This window comes from Trachypithecus francoisi, unplaced genomic scaffold (assembly GCF_009764315.1).
Source record: "Trachypithecus francoisi isolate TF-2019V2 unplaced genomic scaffold, Tfra_2.0 Lachesis_group15, whole genome shotgun sequence".
In the NCBI taxonomy this organism is placed as follows: Eukaryota; Metazoa; Chordata; class Mammalia; order Primates; family Cercopithecidae; genus Trachypithecus; species Trachypithecus francoisi.
In genome coordinates, this window is record NW_022681460.1 from 4,052,358 (window position 1) to 4,068,083 (window position 15,726).

A 15,726-nucleotide genomic window follows, 5' to 3' on the forward strand; every position below is an offset into this window, starting at 1 on the left:
GCAGGGGTTATCCAGACACGTAAGCAATCTGTGGCCCCTTTAAAAATAACCAAGTTTGGCTGGGTGTGGTGGCTCATGCCTGTAATCCCAACACTTTGGGAGGCTGAGGCAGGTGGATCACCTAAGATCAGGAGTTGGAGACCAGCCTAGCCAACATGGTGAAACCCCGTCTGTACTAAAAACACAAAAATTAGCCAGGTGTGGTGGTGTGTGCCCATAGTCCCAGCTACTCGGGAGGCTGAGGCCGGAGAATCGCTTGAACCCAGGAGGCGGAGGTTGCAGTGAGTCAAGATCACGCCACAGCACTCCAGCCTGGTTGAAAGAGCAGGACTCCATCTCAAAAAATAAAAATTAAAAAAAAAAAAGTAACCAGGTTATAAGTCTCTGTTCTTGCCTTACTTAATCAACATTAATATTGATAATATTACAGGGGAGGAAAACCACGTTTTCCTCATCTCTCATAAATTCTTAGCTGGACCAGACCCCTGTGACAAAAGACAGATTAACAAGAGAAAAAGAAGTTTACTAACACATCTTCTGATGTTTGCATGGGAGATGCCCAGGGAAGGAGTCGTTCTGACAGAGGTGGCTTTGAGTCCAGCCTACATGACATCTTCAACAAAGAACAGAGAATTTTTAGAGACCTGGCAAGACAAAGGAAGGGGGCTTTGGGTCTTCAGGGACTGCAGCTTGGGGAGGTACAGGGCTGGCTGATGGAGGCTGGTTCCATATGGGACCACGTGGGTCCAAAGCTGTTCCTAGGGAAAGCCTTTGTCCTCTCTGGTGGGGGGTGGGTACCTTTTGTCTTAATCCATGTCCTGATTTTAGACAAATGGAAGACAAAGAGCTCTCCTGCATCTGCTTCTTCTTATGTATCTTCAGCTCAGCGCCCCTCACGCCTGTGCAGCATATTTTGGGGTGGCATATTCTGGTCTCCCACAATATTGATTTTATTGATTATAGAATGCCCTAGGTTGTGAAACTCCTTTGCCATTTACAAAGCACTTTTACCAACTTTTTTTTTTTTTTTTTTTGAGACGGAGTCTCGCTCTGTCGCCCAGGCTGGAGTGCAGTGGCCGGATCTCAGCTCACTGCAAGCTCTGCCTCCCGGGTTCATGCCATTCTCCTGCCTCAGCCTCCTGAGTAGCTGGGACTACAGGTGCCCGCCACCTCGCCCGGCTAGTTTTTTGTCTTTTTTAGTAGAGACGGGGTTTCACCGTGTTAGCCAGGATGGTCTCGATCTTCTGACCTGACCAACTTTTTTTTTTACTTTTACTCTCATCCACCATACGAAGTAGGCAGGGTATAATCTATTAACCATGTTTCGCAGATTCAGAAAGCACAAGCTCCGTGTGTGTAAGTGACTGCTGAAGGCTGCCCAGCTGATGGATTAGGAAGTGAGGCTTGCACCATGAGCGCCACATTCATTCAGCACGTGCTGGCTGGTCCCCTCCATGGTGCAGGCTCGCACACGGTGGCAGCGATACAGAGAGGAAAGGACAGGCTTCTCGCTCTCATCTCTAAGGAAATTGAGCTGAGCTCTCCCGACTCAATATTTAATGCTAAATCCAATCATATGCAGTAATCCATGAGCACTGATGTGGCTTCCTTTGTTGTAACTCAACTGTAACTATCTCAGAGGATTGCCCTCTACTGAAGTATGTAATCCTAGGATGCATACAAGTTTTGCTGCTTTAACAGTTCTTCAGAAAAATTAAACATTATCATGTAGCCCAGAATGGAACTTCTGGGTATATACCCAAAAGAATTGAAGGCAGGGACTCAAACAGACATGTGTCCACCCATGTTCACAGCAGCACTATTCACAACAGCCGAAAGGTGGAAGGTACCCGAGTGTCCCTCGGTGGATGAATAGGTAAGCAAATCGTGGCGTGTACACACAGCGGAACATTGTCCAGCCTGCAGAAGGAAGAAACTTCTGACGCGTGGAAGAACCTTAGGGTGTTATACTAAGTGATATTAGCCAGTCACGGAAAGACAAACATTGCATAATTCTACTCATATGAGGTCCCTAGAGGAGTCAGATTCATACAGATGGAAAGTAGAAGGGTAGGTGTTAGGGGCTGGGGGACAGGGAGTTGTTGTTTAATGGGGACAGTTTCATTTTAGGAAGGTGAAAATGCTCTATGGATGGATGGTGGTGATGTTGGCACCACGATGTGAATAAGCTTAATGCTACTAAACTGTGCACCTAGAAAGGGCTTTGATGGTCAATTTTATGTTATACGTATTTCACCATAACAGAAAAATCCTTCTGCCTTAAAAATTAAGGCCCTCCTTTTTAGCCTGTCTGTCATGTGTCTGGCAAGAGCACTGGTTCACCATGTGGCTGTCCTGGGAGGAGTCCCACTGCAGCACCTTAGGGTTGGCTTTGCATTAAGAAACAGTGGCCACACCAAAGACACAGCGCTGTCCTCCTCCTAGTCCCCAGCTTGCTGGCATGGGATGCCACCGGAGAAATGTGCTGTCAACCTGAACGTCCTTCGTGAAGGGCATGCCGGTGTCCTGTCGTTCCCTCCTAGGTCCTGAAGCGGCAAGGCTACGATGCGGCGTGTGACATCTGGAGTTTGGGAATCCTGTTGTACACCATGCTGGCAGGGTAAGCAGTCGCCTCAAACAGGTGTCAGGAGGAGACACGGGACAGCAGCCTCAGCGACTGGTCTGTTAGGGGACCAGGGCCAGCCCCGTCCTAGTGTGCGCATGTGGGCAAACCCAATGCGTATGCAAACACCCCCAGACCCTGAGTGAACACTCGCAGACTTCCTTAGCCCCTCAGGACGACTGGACAAGAGCAAGAAATGTAGCCACCCATTTTCTTTACACTCAGCTCATGAACAAAACATCCAACATTTTGCCAGCATAGTCCCCATTCTCTCTGCTGACCCTGCCACCGTCTTCAGTGGTAGCAACAGATGTGCCTTCCAGACATCCTCTTAAACCAGAAGCATCCATAGCAGCTTCAGGGTCAGACAGTGTCTGTACCTGGGTTTCGTGGTCATGAGTCATGCGCGGGCCGGTTCATTGTGGTGACACACGTGGTGTTACAAAAAGTGGCCTGGGCCTGCCATGCAGACAGCTAACTTCCATCTGAGCCCCACTCGCCACTAGCCATGACTCTGGGCTAAACACCTGAACCTGTACCGGCCTCCCTTCCCTCTCCCCTGAGTGAGAAGAGGACACCCTGTGGCTGCTTCTAGGCAGGAAAGTCTAGGATCCTGCAAGATCCACTGGTTCCTATTATGTTTATTAAATACTTGAATGGAGGCAAAAAGAAAAGAACCCTAGACCATCCAATCCTGTTTGCTTTAGCAAAATGGCCTGAGTGCCCCCATCAAAATGAATGAGCTTGGCCTGCTTTTCACGTATTTCATCAATAGGTAGTGTCCGCAGCAGAAGAAGAGTAAATCAGGCGCCTGAAGCCACACCCCGAGGACTGCAGTAGCAAAGGAAGGAACCTCAGTTTCTTACCAATACCACAGTCAGGTTATTTTGTGATGCTTCTAATACTCACTTTGCCTATATGGAAAACTAGATCACAAACCTTCCCACTAGAGGAAGTGCTGGCAGCACACGTATCCTTCCTTTTCTAGGAGTGTGTGGGTGTGTGTGAAGGTGGGACACCAGGAATACCTCCCACACGTTGGAATACGGTCAGGGCTGCACCAAGCATGTGTGTGTATTCATGCATACACTCTGCATTTGCAATGGAGACTCAAAAAGTTAACTTGTCAAAGAACACAGAGTTGGTAATACATCCACCGTGGGTCTTTCAGACTCCACGTCTCAGGCTGTCTTGCATGATGCTACACCGTCACCATGGAAACCATGGCACCAGGCAACTCACTAGGCCACCCCATCCCAGCGTACCTGGGTCCAGGGGGGATAGAGCACAGGTCTCACAGGGCTCTCCCACTTGCCCATCAACCTCTAGCCACCCAATGGCTAAGGAAGGAAAATGGGCATAGTGTTAAGAGGTAAGTTCTGCTTTCCTGTGAATCCTGGCTGCAGAGCAGAGGAGGGGGAAGCAAAGTGCTGTTCTTTTTAACAGCCAAGGGGTGATAGCAACTTGCAAACTTTATTTTAGGTTGTAAAATGGAAGCTCATTACCACAAATTGTCTAATTATACAGATTTACCCCTTTTGCAAATGGGCCAGACGATACCCCTGAGGAGATTTTGGCGCGGATCGGCAGTGGGAAGTACGCCCTTTCTGGGGGAAACTGGGACTCCATATCTGACGCAGCCAAAGTGAGTACATGTCCCAGCGTCGCGTTTAAATATTCAGATTCTGAAATAGCCATATCATTTCTGAGGAAGCCAGTGGATAGGTTTTATATAAGTAGTATAGGTATTTTATCCTCAGCATCTTTTTTTTTTTTTTCTTGAAATGGAGTCTCACTCTGTCTCACCCAGGCTGGAGTGCAGTGGCACAACCTCAGCTCACTGCAGCCTCCGTCTCCTGGGTTCAAGTAATTCTCCTGTCTCAGCCTCCCAAGTAGCCGGGACTACAGCTGTGTGCAACCACACCCGGCTAACTTTTTTGTATTTTTAGTAGAGACAGGGTTTCACCATGTTGGTCAGGCTGGTCTAGAACTCCTGACCTCAAGTGATCCACACGCCTCAGCTTCCCAAAGTGCTGGGATTACAGGTGTGAGCCATCATGCCTGGCCTTATCCTTGGCATCTTTTAAGCCTTTCATCTAAAAACATTATTTTCAAAAACATTTTTAGCATGTTCACATTTTCTACTGTCTTGGTATGTTATGCAGCGTTCTCCAAAGAAACCGAATGTGGTGTGTGTGTGTGTGTGTGTGTGTGTGGTGTGGAGAGAGAGAGAGAGAGAGAGAGAGAGATTTATTTGTAAGAAATTGGCTCACGTGACTGTGGGGATGGGGAGTCTGTGGCTGCAGAGCAGCCGGCAGGCTGGAGCCCCAGGGAGGAACGGATGGGGCAGTTGCCCAGCACAGGCCGTCTGCCACAGGACTCCCTCCTCCTCAGGGGAGCACAGTCTTTTTCCTAAGGAGGCCTCCCACTGACTGGATGAGGCTGACCCACATTGTGGAGGGTAACTGCCTTACTCAAAGTCGACTGACTTAAGTGTTAACCACATCTGAAAAAAACCTTCACAGCAACATCTAGACTGGGTAACATAACCCAGCCACGTTGACGCATAAATTTAACCACCACGCTTTTAGCAATATTGCAGAATGATTGTCCTGCATGTTCATAAACCAACCAAGTAAAGCTCTGGTTCAGAGATGTACTTCTATTCTTGTAAAATACTTGGAATTTGGCCTTGTCTGCAGTCCACACAGTTTATAACCTGCCTTATTTCCTTTGACCATCAGGTGGTTTTTTACTTGGCATCATCAAATTCCTATCTAATCCCATAGTAAATCATGATCCAGCCACTGGTAAGCAGCACCAACAGCTGTTTCCCATGTTCATGTAAAAGGGCTGGAAGAGAAGGAGTCAGGGGCTCTGATTCCAATTCTGCTGTTGTCATCTCAGTACAACCTCATGCAGTGAGGGTGGAGGTGACGATTGTGGAGATGATGGTGGAGGTAATGGCGGGAATGATGATGGAGTTGATGGTGTAGGGATGGCAGAAGTGGTGGCAGAGGTGGCAACAGCGATGATGGAGGTGATGATGAAGGCATGGTGGAGGGGATGATTGTGGAAATGATGGTGGAGATAGTGGCAGGAGTGATGATGGAGGTGATGGTGTAGGGATGATGGAGGGATGGTGGAGGTGATGATGGTGGAGGTAATGGTGGGAGCAATGATGGATGGCAGAAGTGGTGGCAGAGGTGGCGGCAGTGATGGTGGAGGTGATCATTGTGGAGGTGATGGTGGGAAATGATGGAGGTGATGAAGGGATGGCAAAAGTGGTGGCAGAGGTGGTGGTGATCATGGAGGTGATAGTGGGTGTGGTGGGAGATGATAGTGAGAGGTGATGGTAGTGACTGTGGAGGTAATGGTGGAGGTGATGGGGATGATGGTGAGTGTAATGAGGGTAATGGCAGAGATGATAGTGGAGGTGATGATGGAGATAATGGAAGGTAATGGCAGAGATGATGGTGGAGGTGATGGGGAAGCATGGCAACTGATGGTGGAGGGTGATGGTAGAGGTGATGGAGGAGGGATGGCAAGGGTGATGGTAGAGGTGACGGAGAAAATATAGTGAGCGTGATGGTGGAGGTGGTGGTGAAGATGATGGCGACGGTGATGGTGGAGGTGGTGAAGATGATGGTGAGGGTGATGGTGAGGGTGACGGAGGAAGGATGGTGAGCATGATGGTGGAGGTGGTGATGAAGATGATGGTGGAGGTGATGGAGGAAGGATGGTGAGGGTGGGGGTGAAGGTGGTGAAGATGATGGTGAGGGTGATTGTTCAGATGATGGTGAGGGTGATGGAGGAAGGATGGTGAGCATGATGGTGGAAATGGTGGTGAAGATGATGGTGAGGCTGATGGTGGGAGTGATGGAGGAAGGATGGTGAGGATGATGGTGGAGATGGTGAAGATGATGGTGAAGGTGATTGTGGTGAGGATAATGATGAGGGCAATGGTGAGGGTAATGGTGGGGGTAATGGAGGAAGGATGGTGAGGATGATGGTGGAGATGATGGTGAAGATGATGGTGAGGATGGTGGTGGGGGTGATGGAGGAAGGATGGTGATGTGGTGATGATGGTGATGGTGAAGATGAGGTTGAGGGAGGAAGGATGGTGATGTGGTGATGATGGTGGAGGTGATGGTGAAGATGAGGGTGAGGGTGGTGGTGGGGGTGAGGGAGGAAGGATGGTGAGGGTGGTGGTGGGGGTGATGGAGGAAGGATGGTGAGGGTGGTGGTGGGGGTGAGGGAGGAAGGATGGTGAGGGTGGTGGTGGGGGTGATGGAGGAAGGATGGTGAGGGTGGTGGTGGGGGTGAGGGAGGAAGGATGGTGAGGATGATGGTGGAGGTGATGGTGAAGATGAGGGTGAGGGTGGTGGTGGGGTGAGGGAGGAAGGAAGGTGAGGATGATGGTGGAGGTGATGGTGAAGATGATGGTGAGGGTGGTGGTGGGGGTGATGGAGGAAGGATGGTGAGGGTGTGGTGGGGGTGAGGGAGGAAGGATGGTGAGGGTGGTGGTGGGGGTGATGGAGGAAGGATGGTGAGGGTGGTGGTGGGGGTGATGGAGGAAGGATGGTGAGGGTGGTGGTGGGGGTGAGGGAGGAAGGATGGTGAGGATGATGGTGGAGGTGATGGTGAAGATGATGGTGAGGGTGGTGGTGGGGGTGATGGAGGAAGGATGGTGAGGATGATGGTGGGGGTGATGGAGGAGGATGGTGAGGATGATGGTGGAGGTGATGGTGAAGATGAGGGTGAGGGTGGTGGTGGGGGTGATGGAGAAGGATGGTGAGGGTGGTGTGGGGGTGATGGAGGAAGGATGGTGAGGATGATGGTGGAGGTGATGGTGAAGATGATGGTGAGGGTGGTGGTGGGGGTGAGGGAGGAAGGATGGTGAGGGTGGTGGGGGGTGAGGGAGGAAGGATGGTGAGGATGATGGTGGAGGTGATGGTGAAGATGAGGGTAAGGGAGGAAGGATGGTGAGGGTGATTGTGGAAATGATGGCAGAGGTGATGGCAGCTGGCATTTAGTGAGCATATCCCAGATGTCAGACCCTGACAGTCCAAGTGCTCCTGTCCACACCCTCACTTTGTCTTAAATGAGTGTAGGACTTGTCTTAGTTCTGGTTCCCAAAGTAGAGCCTCAGACTAGGTCGTGGGTGCTGGTGGTTTGTCTGGAAGGACATCTTGGAAGCTGGCGTGGGAGCAGGGAGAAGGTGTTGGGATAGGAGCAGAGTCAAGGACAAAGGCACATTGTGAAGATCACTACTGCAGGCGGAGGTCTCTGCCGCCTCACAGGGCCTCGCCAACCCTTCCTGCCCCTCACCACCAGTCCCCGCCATCAGCACATCCCACCCCGTCTTTTCCCCGTGCCTCTTCCTTTCTCTTACTTAGCACACAACAGAACCTCCAGTCCTCCAAACACCAGCAAGGCTACAGATTAGTATGTCTTTCTCCACATCCTACAGGTATAGAGTAAAAAATACTGCTTCTCTCAGTGTCTTGACTGTAAGATCATGAAAGAGTTAATAAAGCACTCTGCTTCTGTTTTTACACCCAAAAATAACAACACTTATACTTCTAGGAGATATTTGTTTCAAGAAATTACCAAGGTTAATGTTATCAAATATCAAACAGCGTTAGATTTTTCTGTATAAAAAAGATATTGTTATTGTGCATAGTATTTCTTAGTTGTTTCATGACCAAAAATTCTAATGAGTAATTCCACTTCACATTCTATATGCATTCTTTTTTTTTTTTCCTTTTTTCTTTTTTTTTTTTTTCGAGATGGACTCTTGCCATGTAGCCCACACTGGAGTGCAATGGTACAATCTCGGCTCACTCCAACCTCTGCCTCTCGGACTCAAGTGATTCTCCTGCCTCAGCCCCCCAAGTAGCTGGGATTATAGGCGCATGCCACCACACTCAGCTCATTTTTGTATTTTTAGTAGAGACGGGTTTCACCATGTTGGCCAGGCTGGTCTCAAACTCCTGACCTCAAGTGATCCACCCACCTCGGCCTCCGAAAGTGCTGGAATTATAGGCGTGAGCCACCGCGCCCAACCGCATTCTAATTCATTTTATTACCTCTTCAAACGTGGTGGGAACAATAAGGAAGGAGAGTAGGCTAGTGGATAGAAGATGGATTCTCATCTTGGATCTTCCTCGGGCAGTGATGTCTTCACCTGCAAATTAGGAAAAGTAATATTTGCCCCATTTACCTCAAGGATGATTATGGTGATTACAGCAGAAGCATCAGGTGTGTCTGCAAATGTAATTCACACTGTAACCAAGTACTCTGCAAATGTAATTCACTGTAATAGAATGTGCACTGTATTGTGTGTGTATGTGTACACACATGTGGAGTCTCGTTTTAGAGGTTTTTACTGCTATGACTTTACAATGAAATACAAAAAGACCTTTATTGCACATGAACCCATTGGACATATCTGATGGCTCCAGATTGTAGATGTTACAGTTTGTGATTATTTGTAGTAAATATCTGTGGGTAGTCCTGATAAAAAATGTAAGTATGTGCGTCATGATGAGTTGATTTCTACCTGTGGAATATTTATTATTTCAGCTTCTCCCTTTGGAAAGATATCATTGTTACAAGAAACAGTGTTTCATCGATTTACATGCATCATCTAACATTTCCACGTTTAACTTCCTTTTAGACATGAAAAATTTAATAAAAGATAAACCTTCAGTGAACTTCTAAGTTTGCTGATACTTAAAGCTAAAAACCATTGACATACTTCTAAACCTGAAAGTGAACACTTGACCCCAAAATGCAAAGACCCACACTCGCATAGCATAGTGGTTGGGTGTTGCTTAGAGGGAGAGAAGAAGTTCTGCTGCGGAGGCTCTCTGACCCAGCACAGATGATCCAACCATCCCCTGCACTCTCGTGCCCTTCCCTGGCAGGACGTCGTGTCCAAGATGCTCCACGTGGACCCTCATCAGCGCCTGACGGCGATGCAAGTGCTCAAACACCCGTGGGTGGTCAACAGAGAGTACCTGTCCCAAAACCAGCTCAGCCGACAGGACGTGCACCTGGTGAAGGTACCAGCAGGCGACAGTGAGGACACAGTGGTGGGAATGGGAAACCCAGAAAAGAGCCTGACACCTTGCAATTACTCTGAAGAAACCACGGAGTGCAGAGAAAGAGCCCATAGCAGCCCCAAACTGCACCGCCGGCCCACTCACCTTCACACACTTCACCAGACACGCACAGTCACGCACAAGGCTCCTCTCTGATTAGGTGGCAGCTTCTGCGGACGTGGTGGCCGCTGGTGTGGCTGTTCCACTCAAGTTCAAAGCCTCCATTCTAGGCCACACATGCAAAAAAGTCCCCACTTCGTAAGTGACTTACATTCAGGCAGCAGTTGCCTCTCAGGCACCCCATCCTCTGGATGGGACTCCTCTTCCAAGAAGTACAGAGCGTCCCACCCCAGCGGGACTAGGCATGACCCAGTTAGGAGCAGTCCCCGCCAGATCCATTCTGAGGACTGGGATTCACTCCAGGATATGCCTGTTCCTCCAGATGAGTCCAGACTCCTCAGCGGTGGCCAAAGTCCAGGTTGACAGGCCCTGGCATTTGCTGTGCGTGTGTCCTAGGACCCAGCAAGCCCCAAAACAGACCTGGCCTCACTGTCAGAATGCAGGGGATCACGCAACCTCAGGTTGGGGGCTCCACAAGAGTCTAAAACATTTTCCCCCAAGGCACAAGCACAGTGCGAGGGTGGCACGGGGCGGGGGGCAGGTGCAGGAATGAGAAGCCCCCTGTCTCCTGGGGCCCCCGGCGCTGGCCCCCTGTGCGGGCTCACAGTACCCCATGCTGCAGGGACCCCGGGGAAGCTCTGGTTTCTCCCACATTGCCTGGGGGCAGCTGAGGCCCATGGAGGCCCCGGGCTCCGGCTCCACCCCTGGAGTGAGGCACCACGGCTCTCACCCTTGTCCTCTGTTTTGCAGGGCGCGATGGCCGCCACCTACTTTGCTCTAAACAGAACACCTCAGGCCCCGCGGCTGGAGCCCGTGCTGTCGTCCAACCTGGCTCAGCGCAGAGGCATGAAGAGACTCACGTCCACGCGGTTGTAGCAGGTGGGACCCTGGCCCCAGCGTCCCCCGCCAGCGTCTTCGTGGGCTCGCAGACCCCGGCCTCGGAGCCCGTCTGGCACCCAGAGTGACCACAAGTCCAGCAGGGAGGCGGCGCCCGCCCTCGCCATATCCGTGTTTTCTTTTTCAACCCCGGAGAGGGTCCTGACCCGGGGGCTTCTCCAAGCCTCACTGCGCCAGCCTCGCCGCCCGCTCTCTTTTCTCCCAAGCGAAACCAAATGCGCCCCTTCACCTCACGTGCCCGTGCGAGGCCAGGGGCTTCTTTCAGAACCTGCGGGTCTTCTCATATCACGGCTTCTATTTCTGCCAAGAGATCTGTTTTCCAGTTATGAAGCCGGTCGGTTTAGTCAGACTCCCGATGCCGACGTCCCGGGTACCTGGTGGGAAAGGGGCAGTGCGAGGGCGCAGCCGTCGGTGGTTGCAGGGCCCTGGAGGGCTGGGGTGACCTGGTATCCTGGGGCTCCCCACGGGCTGGATGAGGGGGTTGGCACTGTGGCGTCCAGGGGGAGACGCCTGGTTCTGCCCAAAATAATCCAAAGAGCTGTTTCCTCCTCGCCCTTCAGTTTTTGCCTGAGGTGCTGGGTAGCCCATCCTATCCTCTGTCCCAAATTCAAAGGAGGAGTAAGAGCCCGGGCGACAGCAAGGCGGACTGGATCTTTGCCTTGAGAGCTCCATGTCACCACGGATGGAAGGGGGGGCCTCCCGGAGGAGCCTGTGTCCACCTCCAGTCTCGGCTTTCCCCCGGGGGGCCAAGCGCACTGGGCTGCCCTTGGTCCCCAGCTCCGGTGGTCACACAGCTACCTGGAGGCTTTGCAGGGAGCCATGGGTTCTCACACCTTCTCAGCCCTGTGTCAGCTTCCTGTGTGCTCACCCAAAGCTGTGGTTCTGCTGTGTTCACTTCGATTTTTCTGGTCTACGGAGAAACTGTGAATTTGAGAAATGGAGCTCTGTGGCTTCCCACCCAGTCCTTCTCAGTCCAACTGGAGGCTGGAGGGAGACGCAGGCCCCACCCAGCAGACTGAGGGCCAGGGGCACAGGTCGGAGGGCAGCGGAGATCAGCGTGGGCAGGAGCGATGCACTTTGTAGATGCTGTGGCTTTGTGTTGCGTTTTGTGTCTCTGTTGCACAGATCTGTTTTCACACAGATCCATATTCCCTGGGGTGTGCACACAGGGTGGGTGTGGGGGCATTTAGCCATGCTGTGCTCTCCTTCATTGAGCAAAATCGAGTGAGAGGTTCCGGGCAGGAGGCTCGACGCCCAGTCCAGCCCGCAGAGGGAACACACGGGTCCTTCATTCTCCCGTAAGGGTGTTGAAGATGCTCCCCGGCGGCCCCCAAGTCAGGGGACCCAGCAAGTGGACTGGGTGGGAGGGGGTGCCGCTCACCCCCTCACCCTGCATTACTGAAGAGCCCCACCTCTGCAGCAAGCGGAGCTTCAGGAGGCGTCCGTTGGCCACAGCTAGGTTTTCCCTGAGAAGATGTTACTGTGTTGGGTTTTGTTCCCCCTCCATCTCGATTCTAGTACCCAACTCAAAACAAAACAAAACAAAACAAACACAAAAAAATGTGCTGCGTTCTGAAAAATAACTCCTTAGCTTGGTCTGATTGTTTTCAGACCTTAAAATACAAACTTGTTTCAGAAGCTTTAATCCATGAAGATTTTTTTTTTCTTAGAGAACCACAAAACATAAAAGGAGCAAGTCTGACTGAGTACCTGTTTCCATAGTGCCCACAGGGCATCCCTCATATTTTCTCCATAGAAGATGCTTTTTCCCAAGGCTGGAATTACTTCCACCATGATGAATTTGCTTTTTAGGTCTTAATTATTTCATTTCTTTTTAGAAACTTAGGAAAAAGTGGATAATCCTTAGGTCACAAATTTGTCCTCCCAGAAATGAACAAAAGTCATCACCTCTTCTGCTTGCTACGCAGGCACAAGCTCGTGCTCTTTTTCAGTCATCCCAGTTTGTACAGACTTAGCTTCTGAACTCTAAGAATGCCAAAGGGACCGACGAGACTCCCCGTCACAGCGAACTCTGTCCTTACATATATTTGATGTACATTAGCGGAGGAGAACACTGGCTTGGCCCTGCTCCGCCGAGGGTCTGTGAAATACCTCTACTTTCCCTCCCATATCCAGAACAAAGTGATACTGGAAATCCTTCCACAAAAGTCAGCCTAAAGAAGCTATGGTATCATAGGTTAAACTAAGCTTTCAAAACCCTTAGTGAAATAGCAAGTGACTGCTTTCAAGCAGCAGTCGACATGTAAATGAAGGTGTTCTTAGAATTCGCATTTTGCCAGCCCAGCGCACCTCCACGCCAAATGAAATGCTCCGTATGATTTGTACAAATGACATAGACCTCCCCAAAAGTTAATTGGCTCTCTTTGCTCACACAGATCATCTCATAACCACCACCCCCCGCCCCCGGGTCATGAAAATCACAGAACTTAATACGCACACTGAACCCTAGATCTCAGGCTTCCTGACCTACTGCGAGTGGCCCCTTGCTGGCCACCCTATAGGGTCCTCCTTCCCTAGCAGCCCCCTGTGTGGGAGAAATACCTGATTCTCTCAATCTGCAGTGGGAGAGCTTTGCTGAATTCCACCCCAAAGTCAAACATGGGCAAGAGGTGAGGATTTCACTTTTACCCTCAAGTCCGATTTGTCTGTGATTTTAAACTAACTGTGTATGTATTGATGTTTGGAAGATTGTTTGAATTTTAAAGTGGTAGTAGTACTTAATGTTAGCCAGTATTGTTCATTAAATGGCGTTATCCTAAAGCTGCACTTGGGATTTTTACCTAACGCTTTACTGATTCTCTCAAGCACATGGCAAAGTTTGATTTGCACTCCGTTCATTTCTGACACGGTTTTGCTGCCTCCTACCTTTCTAAGCGTCATGCAAATTCGAGAACGGAGAAGGATGCTGCCGGTCCCTGAGCAGTGCGGAGAGGGCGGCAGGTGGACTCCAGCGCAGCTTGAGGGGCTGAGGACGGAGGCTGCAGCGTCTGTGTCGTTCTACTGAGCACGCTTCTCTGCCTCGCTCCTGACTCAGCACTTTGTTCACTGGCTCAGCAGTTATGTTTACACATCATTTTTATGTTCCTGCTTTGTAATTCATGTTTGAGATGGGTGGCCACTGTACAGATATTTATTACGCTTTCCAGACTTTCTGAATAGATTTTTTTGAATAAACATGGTTTTATGAAGTGTAATCTTTTTCTAGCCTAACAATAACCTTTGGACTTTCTGTGTTGTTACCAATAACAGTCTGGATAGCTCCCCACTCCTCTGGCCCCTCCCGCTGGCTTCAGGCCATGACCACCTCCGCCACTACCATGTGACCCCTCATGGGGAGGTGAAGCGGCATCGTGACCACTCCACCTCAGAGCCCTGTGCGTGCGTGTGTGCAGGTGGGTGAGCTCATGCATATGCGTGCATGTACACATGTGTATGTGCACATGTGTGCGTGTGTAGGTGGGTGAGCTCATGCATATGTATGTGCACGTGTGTGTACTTACGTCTGTATGTGTGCACACGTGTGTAGGTGGGTGAGCTCATGCATATGTATGTACACGTGTGTGTGCTTGTGTGTGCACATGTGTGTGTAGGTGGGTGAGTTCATGAGTGTGTACACACGTATGCGGGTGGGTGAGTTCATGCATGTGCATGTGTGTACACATGTGCACTTATGTGTATATGTGGAAGTACGAGTTCATGCATGTGTGTACATGCATAAACGAGTGCATGAGAGCACATGTGAACATATGGATGTATGTGTGTGTGTGCATTAGGGCCTGTGTGTCTGTATGTGTGCATGCACTCCTGAGAGCCCAGCTGTGTTATGGATCTGGGGCTGGCAGGAGACAGTGGACAGTCATCTTGTGCAGCAAAGCAGGTGCCCAGCACACGGCCCTGGAACAGCCCTCACTGCGTCTCCTGTGCTTTGCCACCCGGTCTCAGCATGCCCATCCCTTCTTAATACAGACATAAAGGCAGTCTGCACTGTTGGTCCTTGGCTCTCCAACCTAATTTATTCTTCCTATTTGGTAAATTCCTTCCTAACCAGCATGTGTCAGCAAGCAGCACGCGCACACACACACACACACACACACACACACACACACACCACACACACACACACACACACACACACCACCGTGCGGACACATGCACACGCGCACACCTTTGCTCCTGTGGTAGAATGCCCCATTTTCTGAGGTACTCTCCCAGCAGGGTGAAGGGGGCCTTGCTGAAATCTATGAGACTCTGTGTAGGCAGGAGCCCTGGATCCCACTGAGGAAACTGCAGGACAAACAATAGATGTAGAAGAGATCCTGCCTCCTGCTCTACCCAGGAAGTGCCCACAAAATGCCCTACTGACGGAGGCATCATTTGAAAAAAAAATACCTTTTACATCCTCTGTGTATCATTTTCTATTTCTGCCCTAGCAAATCCCACCAGCCTGTGGCATAAAACAGCAGCATCTACTATTATCTTACAGCTCTGTAGGTCACAAGTCCAAGATAGGGCTCTCTGAACGAAAACCGGTATGTGGGCAGCGCTGCCTCCTTCCAGAGGCTCTCAGGGAGAATCCGATTCTTTTCCAGCTTCCAGAGGCCATCTGTGCTCGGCAGCTCGCTGTCCCTCCTGCCTCCTCCAAATTCAGCAGGGGCAGGTGGAGTTTCTTCTCACACCCTCTCCTCTGCCCGGCCCTCCTGCCTCCCTCTTCCAGGTCTAAGCCCTGTGAGCACACTGGCCCACCAGGATATTTGGGAAACTCTCCCTATTTTAAGGTGGTCTGATTCGCACCCTGAATTCCACCCGCAACCTCAGTTCCCCTTTGTCACAGCTTCCAGGGATTAGGACGTGGACTTTGGTGGGGAGATGGATTATCCCGCCTGCCACATACATGTAGTTGAGCGTAGCTCTGCGTACACTTGTCCACCCGCACATGTTTTTTTGGTTGGGGAAGAC

General features: G+C 50.5%; 1 protein-coding gene across 5 annotated transcripts in view; it reads left to right on the plus strand.

Moving 5' to 3' along the window:
* RPS6KA2 (ribosomal protein S6 kinase A2) overlaps positions 1-13,964 on the plus strand; it is a 358,054-nt gene extending 344,090 nt beyond the window's left edge. For 4 of the 5 annotated variants that reach the window (XM_033234244.1, XM_033234245.1, XM_033234246.1 and 1 more), the window contains 4 exons: positions 2,544-2,620; positions 4,151-4,268; positions 9,556-9,693; positions 10,603-13,964. In XM_033234244.1, coding sequence (XP_033090135.1) covers positions 2,544-2,620; positions 4,151-4,268; positions 9,556-9,693; positions 10,603-10,728 — 459 coding nt within the window. In that variant the 3' untranslated portion in view covers positions 10,729-13,964. The remainder of the gene's footprint in view (positions 1-2,543; positions 2,621-4,150; positions 4,269-9,555; positions 9,694-10,602) is intronic. The other variant, XM_033234243.1, reaches the window with a different exon arrangement.
* The last annotated feature ends 1,762 nt before the right edge of the window (positions 13,965-15,726 follow it).